The 13,912-nt window shown below is 38.0% G+C and overlaps 1 protein-coding gene across 2 annotated transcripts; it reads right to left on the bottom strand.

Moving 5' to 3' along the window:
* Window positions 1-2,319: 2,319 nt before the first annotated feature.
* On the bottom strand, window positions 2,320-13,676 carry LOC306867679 (megakaryocyte-associated tyrosine-protein kinase-like). Of its 2 annotated transcripts, none has more exons than XM_079413497.1 (13): window positions 13,651-13,676; window positions 12,623-12,688; window positions 12,406-12,516; window positions 12,213-12,328; window positions 10,238-10,457; window positions 8,491-8,584; window positions 8,340-8,405; window positions 4,069-4,168; window positions 3,914-3,998; window positions 3,759-3,832; window positions 2,873-3,068; window positions 2,707-2,793; window positions 2,320-2,628 (listed from the first exon to the last, which is right to left on the bottom strand). In XM_079413497.1, the coding sequence occupies exons 2-13, from the start codon at window positions 12,644-12,646 to the stop codon at window positions 2,455-2,457; spliced, it is 1,347 nt and encodes a 448-aa protein (XP_079269623.1). In that variant the 5' UTR covers window positions 12,647-12,688; window positions 13,651-13,676; the 3' UTR covers window positions 2,320-2,454. The 2 variants fall into 2 exon arrangements, with proteins under 2 accessions (XP_079269623.1, XP_079269622.1); XM_079413496.1 differs by having other exon boundaries at window positions 12,406-12,519; window positions 13,651-13,664.
* Between the last annotated feature and the right edge of the window lie 236 nt (window positions 13,677-13,912).

Below are 13,912 nucleotides of genomic sequence, written 5' to 3' on the forward strand. Positions count from 1 at the left end.
GTAAAAAATGACAAATTATGAGATAAACAGTTATAGTGAAATACCAAGTTGATTAGGTCACAATAAAAAAGTGAAAAATTGAAATCAACATTCAAAATTATGACAAAACCAATTATGAGATAAGAAGCCAAGATTATGAGTTAATTATGACAAGTCTACACTGATTAAAAAAAAAGTAATAGTTATGACAAAATAAATCATAAAATTATAATTATGAAACAATAAGTTAATTACAAATGAAAATCCAAAAATCCAACACTATGTGAACACTGTCATAATTTAAAAAATAGTAAGTTATTTATGACATGTCAAAATTATGAGTCACAAACTTAAATTATGACGATAAATAATAATTACGTAAAAAGTGGAAACTATGAGATAATTATGACATACTAAGTCAATTATGAGATAGCAAATATTACAATAAGTCAAAATCGACAAAAAGACATACTTAAAAAGGTGAAATTGATATAAAGTGTCAATTATGAAATACAAAGTTAATTATGAGATTAAAAAAAAAAGTCTAAAATTGTGACAAAACAATTTTGAGATAAAAAGTCAAAATAATGACAATCATGATTATGACCAAAAAAAAAGTCATAATTATGACAAATTGAAATTGATATTAAAAGTCAGTTATGAAACTCAATTATGAGATGTTGAAATCGTGAAACATCTAAATTGACCAGTCGGAATTATGATAAACACAAATAAAAGATAAAACCTCCGAATTATGAGAAGTTTAAATCATGGCAAAGTCAATTAAGAAGTCTTATGATTCAAAAATGGGAATTATGAGATAAAAATCTAAATTTATAAAAAAAGTCAATACTTGTCTACTTATGTCAGTGTCAGTCTGCATTATGGCAGGAATGTGCTTCCATACATAAGACATCACTGCTGGTAAGTATCTTTGGGTTGATATTCTCCGGTTATATTGAGTCAAAACTGCGATTCATGCTACATGTGATATATTTGAGTCAAATCCACAGCCACAAATCTCATCATCTCAACATCATTTCTACCAAAGATCATCTATTCACCTTGAGAAACTGACTCATCATATTAATTCCTACTAGACATCACCCTTAGTTTCTCCTAGATTCAATAGAAAGAGGTTTCTTTTTTCACGTGAGACGTGAAGAAACCACCATGCAAACAAGCAAGAAGATGCTAGCATGGAAACGTGACCAGAATTGAGCCGAATCTGAAATTATGAGCACAGATTTGAGATTTCCACATCTTCTCCTCTGCGCAGGTCAGAGACCTTTAAAATCATCTTCAGGAATTACACAGCATCCTATCTGAGGATTTAGACGGAATAAAGACGGGAAATTCAATCTGCTGCGGTCTCGTGGGTGACAGATAAACACAACAGATGAAAAAAAAGACATAATCTGGATTGAGCAAATCAATGCAATGAAAATAAATCCTATGAACCTTTGGGAAAATGATTTTTTCAGCATCTTGCTAAGGTGTTCTGGGTGGTTGCTATGTGGTTTCTTCCTGTTTGTCAGGAAGTGGCAAGTGTGTCACTAGTCTTTGTGATACTGTGGTCTCTATTTATAGTCGCTGGACATATTACAGCACAAAACAAGCAGATACGAGTGATCCAAGAGCTAATCCTGGATAAACATGATGGTTCATCAATGTAACACTCGTTTATTCTTCTCTTTCTTAAGAAAGAGTAATTAGAACAAGAGACTTCCTGTAGAAAATGCATTTCCTTATGGGTTTATTACTGTTGTTTCAATAAATATATTTCTGAATTGCATCTACAACATAAGCAGAAAGTATCTTTTTTACAGGACCTCATTGAGAACTGAAGCAGATAGTAATAATAAAGCATGTGCAATGAATGAATTTCATCCTTTGGGAGAAACATGTCAGGAATATGGGTCATATTTCACCCCGAAATCAAAAGAAAAGGGAGGGGTAAAAAAACTAATGCCTAATTATTTAAAAAAAAAAAATTATTGTTTTAAATTTCAAATACTGTACTATGATATAATATTTGCATTTCAGTAATATATATATTATATATTAAGTAATAGGTATTTCATCATGGTATTATATGCTATATTGTTTTAATTTGTACTGATTAAAATACTGTATTATTATAACCTACAATAAAATAACAAATGATTTATTTTTCAAAACTAAAAAATTTCTGGAGACCAACATGACATTATTTTCATGACAATTAAGCACATTTCCTACCAAATTCACATTATAATTAATGAAAAATAAATAAATAATACTGATTAAAAAAAATCATTTGTATTATAATATAAAAAAAAATAATAATATGAAAAAATTAAAGAAAAATTACAGTAGATGAGAGCCACTTTTGATAATTTTTTGAAACTAAAAAAAATGTAAACACATAAATATACATGCGATGAATAATAAATTACATCTACATTATACACATGCGGTGGACCCCCGCAGAGATCAGTGCTTGCCGAGCTCTTTCTCCAGTCGCTCTCGGAGTTTGTGGAAGGACGGTCTCTTCTTGGGGTCCGTCTCCCAGCAGGACGTCATGATGCTGTAAACGTCTGGAGGACATTCATCCGGCGGCTCCATGCGGTGACCCTGATCCACGCGCTCCCTCACCTCGCTCACCGACTGCAACAAACACCAGCAGACAACATCAAACCATCAGGTAGATGACAGCAAACCAGATGTTTACAGTGAGAAACACACCATTTTGGGATACGGCTGTTTGCCATATGAGAAGATCTCCCACAGGAGGACTCCGTAACTCCATACGTCTGACTGAGTGGAGAATTTCTACAGAAATAGACACATCAGGTTGAGTTTGAACTAATCCAGGTGATGATCATCAGTCATCTCATGATGTTTCTCTCACCTTGTTCTTCAAGGCTTCGGGCGCCGTCCACTTGATGGGTAACTTTGAGTTGTCGGTTGCTGTAGAACTGACCTTGGCCAGACCGAAATCGCTGATTTTGGCGACGGTGTCTTCAGACACCAGGATGTTGCGTCCGGCGAGATCTCGGTGCAGGAGTTTCTTCGACTCCAGGTGCTCCATACCTTCACAAACATCTCTGAGGACGACGCAGAAATTAAACATCCATGACTGATGCACGTGGATTTTTTTGATTTCAAATGTTCTAGGCTCACATGACACTACAAAATATACTAATAAATAAAATAAAATGAAGCATTTTTTTCTAAGATAAGATACAAAAAAAATGCAAATCTTAAATACAAAAAAGCACAAAATGAAGCATGCTTATTTAAAAACAATGTCATTACCGTAACACAAAAATATTACATAAAATTAAGACTTTTTAATAAATTTTTACTGATAACAAAAAATGGACAAAATATAAAAAAAATAAAAAAAATGATCATTACTGTAACATGAATTAATTAATTAATAAAAGTAGAATAAATCTCGTTACCATAAAAATAAGAAAAACACTTTTTTAAAATAAAGTATAAGAAAAAGAAACAAAATAACAAATAAAAAAGTATTTATTAAATACAATTTTACTACTATAATACCAAAACAACTAAATACAAGCCAATTTTTTAAATAATAAAAAAGTATAAATAAATAATAAAATAATAATAATGAGAATTAAGAAAATGTTTAATTTCTCATGCCAGAAACTATAAACTTTAGTTTATTTATACAAAGAATAATTTCTTAATGTTGCGTTGATTTAATGTATTAAAATGACTTTAATAACTAAAATAAAATGAGTTTGTGTATTTTTGTGAGCTCTTACAGTGAAAAGCGCAGCAGCTGCGCTGCACTGATCGCAAAACGTCCTCGTGTGCGAAGAAAATTCACCAGATTCCCCTGCGACGACACACAATTTAGTCTATGAATAAACGTTATCAAATTCAACGTGCTTGACAAACATTCCTCTGAAAGCTGCACCTTTGTCATGAGCTCTGTGACGATGTGAAGCCCGTTGTGAAGAATCACTCCTAATAACCGCACCAGATTCTTATGATGGAGATTTCTGGAAAAGAGGATATTATGAATATGTAATAAAGACACCGAGCAGGTAACGGAGGAGGAAATGCTCTTACGTCATGACAGACGTCTCTTCGAGGAAGGCCTGAGCGGTTACGTCACATTTGATGTTCTTAACGGCGACCCGCTGGCCTGCGTATTCACCCTCGAACACAGCTGAAATATTAACAGAACCATCAGATTCACACAGACGAAAATAAAATAACTTACATTAATACAATTTTAACCATCAAGTGTATATGATTTGTATGTATCATATAATTTGTATATATCATCAATACAAATGTGGTACAGGGTTGTTGTTTTTTTATAAGCAATAAGTTCAGAAGTTAAGGCAAATTTGATTTGTTTAGTTTTTTTGGTGGGCAGCTAAAACAGAGTAAAGCCAAGTGATTTTTTTAATATATATTTTGTATATTTATTATTTTCATTTATTTACTAGTATTTTAAATGTAATTAATTTATATATTAAATTAAATGTATAAATACACATATATAGAAATGTATACATAAAATGTAATAGAAATTGTATATTACTTTAAGTTTTGTGTTCACATATATATATATATATATATACATACACACACACACATTTACATATATATATATATATATATATATATATATGTGTGTGTGTGTGTGTATGTGTGTGTGTGTGTAAGTATTTTTTTTTATTTAGGGCTCCTGCGATGGGTAGGGGGGCGTCCCATCCCTGTGCGTTGAGCCGACCAGATGAACCAGTTGTTTCCAGTGCTGCCGGTCTTGTGCCAGCTGCTCTGCATCCTCCACAGCAACTCCATGTTTTTGGAGGTCGCCCGCAATGACGTCGAGCCATCGGGTGCGGGGTTTACCTCGTGGTCGTCTCCAGCCTGCGGGCCTCGGGTCGAACTGGACAATGGCTCTCGTCGGATGGTCAGGAGGAAGGCGGAGGACATGGCCAAACCAGCGGGTGCGGCGTTGGATGCTCTAGGCTGGCATGTGCGGGCTCTAAGCACTTGGTTGGAAACCCGCTGGGGCCACCTGATGTTCTCGATGGTTCTGAGAGCCCTGCTATCAAAGCCATCTAATCTTGCAGCCAGAGTCTTGTTTAAGGGCCAAGTCTCCGAGCCGTAAAGCAGGATGGAGAGTACTGCTAAGTTGTAAATCCGAAGCTTCGTCTTGCGTGAGATGGTCTGGTGCCGCCAGAGTGGTTTCCAGAGAGACTGCAGGGCTGATGCAGCCAGGGCTCTTCTGCGGATAATCTCTGGTTTTAGGTCCCCGTTGTCTGTCACTATGGATCCCAGATACACAAAGTTCTTGACAGGCTCTACAATGTCATTACCAAGCCGCAGGAGAGGTGGATCCGGTCCGTCACCGACATGTATGAACTTGGTTTTCGTCCAGCTCACCTGGAGGCCAAGCTTCTCAGCCTCTTCGCTGTATATGCCCAGAGCGTCTCTCAGCTGGCTGTAGGATGTGCTGAACAGGATGGTGTCGTCAGCGTACTCCAGGTCAGTCAGGTGGTAGCTGCCGTAGGACACTCCAGGGACCCGCTCACAAACCCTGGACATCAGATGGTCAATAATGCAGTTGAAGAGGTCAGGAGCAGCCACGCAGCCCTGGCGAACGCCATTGGAGATGGGAAACCAGTCTGAGTCTCTGCCATTGATACGGACACAGCTCTGAGCGTTGCTATAAAGCAGCTTGAACAGGGCAACGATCTTGGGCGGTGCTCCAAGGGCGTGTAGAATACTCCACAGTGAAGCGTGGCAGACGGTGTCAAAGGCAGCCTTGAGATCTATGAACACGATGTAAAGATGGCGATCTTTACAGAATTCGTAGGTCTTCTCGATCAACAAACGAACGGCGGAGATTTGATCTGTTGTGGAGCGGTTAGGCATGAAGCCAGCCTGCTGGGGACGACGGCTACTTCTGATGGCTGGGAGAGCACGAGTGAGCAAGATCCTGGTAAAGAGCTTGCCGGGGATGGAGAGAAGGGTAATGCCTCTGTGGTTGCCACAGACTAGCCTGTCACCCTTACGTTTCCAGAAGGGCAGGGTGACTCCTCTGGTCCAGTCACTAGGAAGCCTCTCTTTCTCCCACGCCTCATTGAATATGTGGGTAAGCCACTTGACGATGCTTTCACCGCCTGATTTTAGCATCTCAGCGGTTATTGCACAGATGCTGGGGGCTTTCCTGTTGTTAAGTTTTTTCAGAGCGGCTCTGACTTCCTCAGGTGAGACAGGGTCTGTACTGCAGGCAACACTAGGGGCTGCAGCGTTAGCGGCCGATGATATGGTGGGATCAGCCGGGGAGGTACTATGCTGCAGAAGGAGGCTGAAGTGCTCTTTCCAGCATTCGAGGCAGTTTGCTTCAGTTGCTATAAGGTTGCCATCAGAATCTTTCACCAGGACTGTCTTGATGCGTGGGCCATTACGGGCTTGGCGCAGCAGACTGAAGACACGGCTCATGTTGTTGTTATTGGCCGTGGACTCTAGGTGTTTAGCTTCTGCTTGCCAGAACTTCTCCCTATCCTCGGCTATAGCCACATTGCGCTGGCGGTTCAGTCGCCGATACTCCGTCAGGTCACCTCGGAGCCGGGCCTCACGCCGCCGGTCGATGATGTCGAGTGAACTCTCTGATATCTAAGGCTTTTTCGGGGAAGGTCGAGAGCATCCGAAGACATTGTGAACTGACTGGATGACACTTTCTTTGAAGGTCTGCCAGTCGTTCACCTTGTCAGTAGCCAGGTTATCGAAGGTGCGGCGGATGGCGCAACTGAAGTCTGTGGCGATGTTTGGATCACTGAGTATGGAGGAGTCCAGGCGAGGCTGAGTCTTGGTGTGCTGGTTGGCTCACAGCTTAAGCTTGAGCTGGGCCACCAGCTGACGATGGTCTGTGTTGCCAAGCTCTGCTCCTCGGTACACACGGCAGTTGGTGACGAACGACTTCCAGCGTCGAGAGATGAGGATGTGGTCCAACGCTTTCCTGGTTCTGCCATCTGGGCTGTACCTTGTCCAGTGATGGATGAGCTTCCGGGGAAACCAGGTATCAGCGACACAGAGGTTGTTGTGGTGGCAGAGAAGGAGAAGGCGGTTACCGTTGTCATTTGTGGACCTGTCAGCAAAAGTTGTGCCGACAGGTAAGCCTGTGGACCGATCGCTGCTAGACAAAGTGGCGTTGGCATCGGTGAGGATGATGGTGATGTCGTGTGGTGGGGCTTGGCCAACAGCCTGATGGAGTTGGTCAAAGAAGGCATCCTTCGCATTCTCATCAGCGACATCGGTGGGGGCATAAGCAACAATTACTGTCATCTTGCCGTGTTGGTGAAGAAAGCGGGCCGATAGTAATCTGTCGCTCAGGGGTGTCCAGCTGATGAGGGACTTACAGAGGGCCTTTGGGATGGCAAGTGCCACGCCATAAAGGCCTGTCCGTCTCTCGGGGCCACTCCAGAAGTAGCAATGGTCGCCTGCTGTTGTTTCGCCATTGCCTTTCCATCGGACTTCACAGAGCCCTGCCAGGGTGATGTTATAGCGGCAAAGCTCTCGGGACAGCAGGGTACCAGCTCCGGGGCGAAGGAGTGTCTGGACATTCCATGTGGCGACTCGGATCCTGCGATGAAGGTTGATCCGTACTCGTTGGTCGGGGGCAGGCTGGGGTCCGTTACCGTGTTGGGCAGTCCGGCTTCTTTCTCTGATCGGTTTCGTAACAAAAGGGTTTCTCCTGGGTGGGTTGTTAGCCCTCCGCAGGATAGTCAGTTGGTGGGGCTACCACCTCACAGCGTACCGACACACTGGGGTCTTAGTTTGTCTGGAACCTACCCTGGAGACCCTGGGTGACCCTACCATATATATATATATATATATATATATATATATATATATATATATATATATATATATACCACAAGTAATATCATCCTTAATTTGTACCTTTTTTCCCCACTAGATAAAAATAATCACTGGATTGCCAACATTTTTCAAAAAATTGACTTCAGTAAAATACCGGTAATCATGTTTTTCTCCACTCCCTGAATTAAAGATATTATTATTTTATTAATTATAGATAGTATTTATAAAGTTTTAGCTTTTAGTTTTGGATCTGTTTTTAGTTTTAATATTACAATTGATTGCTTCAGTTGTCCTCATTTGTAAGTCACTTTGGATAAAAGTGTCTGCTAAATGACTAAATAATAATAATAATAATACTTAAAATGACAGTATACAGAGTGCAATTACTGCTATCTTCCCAATAATAGACGATGTCTCGTTCAAATGCTGCTCTCTAGTGGTTATCTGAGAGAACTTCAATAACACAGTCCACATATCCATTTAGAAGGACAGCGTACCCCCAAACTCTCCCTCTCCAATGGTCTCTCCTAATGTCAGCTTGGACAGATCCAAAAGCCAGCCGGCTGTAACACAGAGCCATGTTTACAGTGTTAAACTACTAGAAATCAATCCTCAGGTATTTCTGGAGCTCTTTCGAGTCACACTTACATTTCAACAGCTTCGTCTCGGCAGATTTCATGCCTTCCTTCTTCTTGGGCTTCAGCAGAAGTGTAGCGAGGGCGCCTTGATTTCTGCTGTAAAACTGTCAAACAAACACAGCGTTTACAAAACCAGCATTGACTAAAAACCACAGCAGAATTTCCCCTTTAATTCCCAATAAAGTCAAAACATCAGCTGCTGTTGGAAAGTGTGATGTAATCTCTATAAGAGGGAGTTGATGACAACGATTAGCCTAAATAATAACAATAACAACAATAATAATGATGATAATTTGTCACGCCACAAAGAGTGATTAAAAACAATGAAATGTGAAAAAGTAATAGCTTATTATAAAAATTATTATAAATAATAAATCCTATTTTTTTTAAATCACACAGCACTTAAAAAAGCTCAAATGTGATAAAGTAAATAACTAAAATAATAACTTGCTAACGCTGCATGACTAAAATATGAATGTGAATGAAATGTGAAAAATGTGTAAAAATGGGCAAGAAAACCCTTTAAATGTTAATGTTTTTAAATATACTTATATATATATCTTTATATTTTAAATAAAATCAGTGTTTAATAATATATATAAATTAATATACCGTATATAATATATGTTTATATATAATATACATATATATACATATATATATATATATATATATATATATATATATATATATATATATATATATATATATATATATATATATATATATATATATATATATATATATATATATATATATATATATATATATATATATATATATATATATATATATATATATATATATATATATATACACACACATATACACATATATATACACATATATATCTTTATATTTTATATAAAGATATTAGGGTTGGAGCTAAACTCTGCAGGACATTGGCCCTCCAGGACCGAAGTTGCCCATCCCAGACAGACAGACAGACAGAGATATACAAACGTGTGTGTGTGTGTGTGTGTGTGTGTGTATAACCTGCTAACTTTGAATTACTACCGTGTATATGAAATGTGCTATATAAATAAACTTGCCTTGCCTAACACACGACGTAACAGTCACGTAATTTTGTTAGCTAGGTGTATGTATATATATGACTTTAACTGCAAATAAATAAAAACAAATGGTGAAAACTGCCAATAAATAAAACATTTTCAAAAATAATTAAATAAATAATCAGTGCCAATAGCCTTGTAGGCAGCACGCCAACATACTGTTGTGCTTCGGGCGTCCCGAGTTCGACTCCCAGCCTACAGACTTTTCCTGATCCCTCTCTCTCCAACTTTCCTGTCTACATTCTATCCTACCGCAATTAAGACAATAAAACACCAAAAATAAAATCCTTAATAATAAATAACATATGTATTAATAATGTCACCACATTTTCACACTTTAAAAACAGTTAAGATGTCATCAAAATAGCCTCAATATAAATTAAAACAAAACCTCAATATATTAAATAAAAACAAAATTGTCACTGCATGACAAAAGAAAAGCTAAAAGCTGTACAAAACCACACCCCAATATAAATTGTGAAAAGTGTTTCACGCAACCACTTTTAACTTGATTTCCCCTTCAGAATCCCCCAGAACTCTTTAAAAGCATCTGACACTCGCCACAAATGAGTGGCCTAGTTCTTATTTCCCCTCGAAAACCACAGGACGCGAGCAACACGGATGTGTCACTGGAAAAGCAAGATAAATGAAGAAACATGTGCTAAAATTAGCCACCGGACGCACCTCGATCATGTCAATGAGATTGTAAAAGAACTGCTTGCTGTCGATGCTCAGTTTGTTGTCTTTGAAGATGACTCTGTAGTGGAAGACCTTCTGACTGAAGCAGAGGCACAGCACGAAGTCGCCGGGATGCCGAACCGACTCGCGCACCAAGAAAAGCCCATCCTCCATGGGCTTGAGTTTGTCGGCGGCTTGTGCTCCCGATATTTTGCCGTGAAACCATCTGAGAAGATTGTAGACAACGTCAGGTCTTAAACCACAAAACCAGTCATATATATTGTACTGTATGGGTCAAAATTATACATTTTTCTTTCATGCCAAAAATCATCAGGATATTAAGTAAAGATCGTGTTCCATGAAGATGTTTTGTAAATTAACTTAAAGGGGACCTATTATGCAAAAATCACTTTTATAAGGTGTTTGAACCGGTTGTGTGTCCGCAGTGCGTGAAAACAACCAGCCTATAATGGTAAAAATCCACCAACTCATTTCAAGTCTCTCCAAAAGATCTGTTTCAGATTCTCCCTCTGTTCAGGTCACAGAGGGGAAAAAGTCCTGCTCATTTGTGACGCTCTCTGCCTTATTAGCATAAACACAGCCCTGAGTGAGACGCTACGATCCGCCATTACTGGAGATATATACACTGTCAGCGCCAAAGACGCTTTACAAGCATTGTGTTTTGTAATGCACTAATGAACATAGGAGTCATCTTGATCTCCCAGAAAAATTCGGTAACGTCCCCTATATGTTTAGGAATTAATACCAGCGCTTCGTGCGAACGTCAGCTCCAGACAAAGTAAGTATCATGCGTTTGTTTTCCAAAGTGCCTTTCTGAAAGAGCTTCTTGGCACTCAGCAAGGCTAATTGCTAAAACTATCATTGTCTCTGTCTGTTTTCACTGGTGCTGCTTTCAAGTGCTGCCAGAATGATCATGAATAGGATTGTAGAAGTTAAAAGTTGCGTATGAAAGCAATGCGAGTCGATTACTTGAAGTTGTTGAGCTCATAATCAGAAGTGGGACTTATAAAGTTTGTGATAGCATGAAACCAGCTGTTGTTATTTTTATCCTGCAGTGCTCCTCGTCTGTGTAATTCATAAAACGAATTATGCACAGTATAATCAGATGACTGACTTTGAAACAGTAGTTTTCTGTAAAGATAACAGGCTTGTATTAATGGTGGAATGTTTATTTGTAAAGGCTAGCACTGCTAATGCAGAGCTGGAGCTCTTGAAGCTCCGCCCTCTTCTCCAGGAGCAACAGCTCATTTGCATTTAAAGCAACACACTCAAAACAGCACGTTTTGGCTCACACCCTAAAAGTGGCAATTTTAACAAGCTATAAAAATGTATCTGTGGGGTATATTGAGCTAAAACTTCACATATACGCTCTGGGGACATCAGAGACTTATTTTAAATCTTGTAAAAAGGGACATAATAGGTACCCTTTAATTTTTTACTTCACTTGGACAACTTTAGAGGTGATTCAATACTTCCAAAAATATGCAAAAAAAATAATTAAATGCTATAGGGGTGCGAAATCCATGAATCTGTGCTCTTTGCATGCGGGATTCTTTGAAATAAACCTGAGTTTTTTGACTACTTAAGTTAGTCTGACTTATTGTCAGTTGATCTGGTTCTTGACTAACTGAAATAAACCTGGCTTATTTGGTCAATTTGTTTTATGGAACAGGCCCCAGATTTTCTCAATATCTTGATTTTTTTTTGGCCCTCAGATTCAAGATTTTCAAATAGTTGTATCCCGGCCAAATATCGTCCTATGGAATCAATGGAAAGCTTATTTATTCAGCTTTCAGATGATGTATGAATCAAAAACATTCTGAAAGATTGACTGGTTTTGTGGTCCATCTTAAATTACTACAAACTAACCACGTCCTGTCCTTCTGTGGAGAAATTACTACAACATTACGAGCTTGTTCCTCATCGCTGTTCTTCAGAATTCAGATTTCTGCTCACTTACGGCATCAGGCTTAATTTGGGGTCGATACGGAGGGCTTCCCTTTCTCTGAGTTTGGAACCAGAGACCAATCCTTCCTCTCCCGTTGTGTTATGTTGGGCTCTATATTCTCCTTTCCTCTGAAAAAAAACAAACTTTAGTCAGCCTCTGGTGGCTTTATATGGGAGAATGCGTTTAGGAAAGGTGCTTATTTTACCGTTCCAGGTCCAATGACTGTCAAGATGTCTCCTTTGTGAAACGCTATTTCACCGGCTTTGGGTTTGCAGTGCTGCTTTTTGGCGACACACTGCGTACCTGCCGTCCAGCTCTTCTGGAGTAACAGTAAATAGAGTAGCAATAATAGAGTTCGTGAGAAGTGAGGCGTGAAAACATCTCGAGGTGTAGGCTAATATTTACCAGGATGTCTCGCTTACCATCGCCATGTGTTTATTGAGCATGAAACATCTGAAGATCTCCAGACCTTCAACCTGATGGAGGAACTACAAAAAAAAAAAAAAACAAGTGTATAAAAAAAAAAAAAAAAAAAACTGGACATGATGTGTTAGCCACGTCAAATTTTATACTTCATCTAAATTAGCCTACGTTTCTAAGAAAATGCTTAAAAAGAATTGCAAAAGTAAAAAAAAAAAAAAAGGCCCAAAATTCATTCCAAAAACTCAAAATACATTAAATATAAATTTTCCACATTTGTCAATGCAGAAAGTGATTAGAGTAGTGATAAATGGCCCAAAAAAATTAAATTACACATTGATTAATATAATAGTAATATCCAGCCACATAGCCACTTTAAAAAAATAATAATATGTAACCAAATGGCCCAAAAATTCATTAAAAACTCATTACAAATTCTTAAAAAATGGTGAATGGTGGAGAACAAATAAATCAATATGAAATAAAAAAATTTAAAAAAAAATCCCCAAAAACCCCAATGCACATGAATTAAAAAATGCAATACACACATGCTAAATAATAATAGTAATAGTCACACCACATGACACCTTGACTGAAAAAAGTGCAATGTGATTAAAACAGCAAAAAAGTAAATAAAATTAATAAATTTAAAAAATGATACGAGGGGGAATTAAGTCTAAAAAAAATAAATAAAATTGTTTCATGTAAAAATAAATACATAAATACAAACCCAGATTCAAAACTGTGTTAACCATTGTCCATAACCACTTGACTGGAAAAAAAACTCAAATGTAATTTAAAATACTAAATTTAAAAAGGCAATTTAACTCAAGAAAATGAAACAAACAAAAAACTTAAATACACAAATAAATGCTTGTGGTTTCAAAAAACATTTCATGTGCATATACTTCTAGTACAGATTCATTTGATTAAATCCTTATACAAAAGAAAGTTAAACAAACTAGTAGCTTTGTATAAAAAGACAAACTAAAACTATATACTTGATATTTTTAAGATTCTTCTCACTCACCAGTGCAAGTTTGTTTGTGGATATGTTGCGGGTGTCACTCCATGTGAGAGGTTACACACTCATCAGAGGTTTATTACACATGCACTCACTTCCTCCTGATATTCATGCTGTGCCTCTGACGTGTTTTCCACCCCTATCTATGACCATATAAGATGGCAAAAATATAAAGAAAAAAAAGGCTTCAACTCGAACCGAAACAGACACAGACGAGCCGTGTAGTCTGATTGTTTTCTCCGTTTATTTAGCTAAGCAGCACTACACA

Source organism: Barbus barbus, assembly GCF_936440315.1.
Source record: "Barbus barbus genome assembly, chromosome: 49".
Classification (NCBI taxonomy): Eukaryota; Metazoa; Chordata; class Actinopteri; order Cypriniformes; family Cyprinidae; genus Barbus; species Barbus barbus.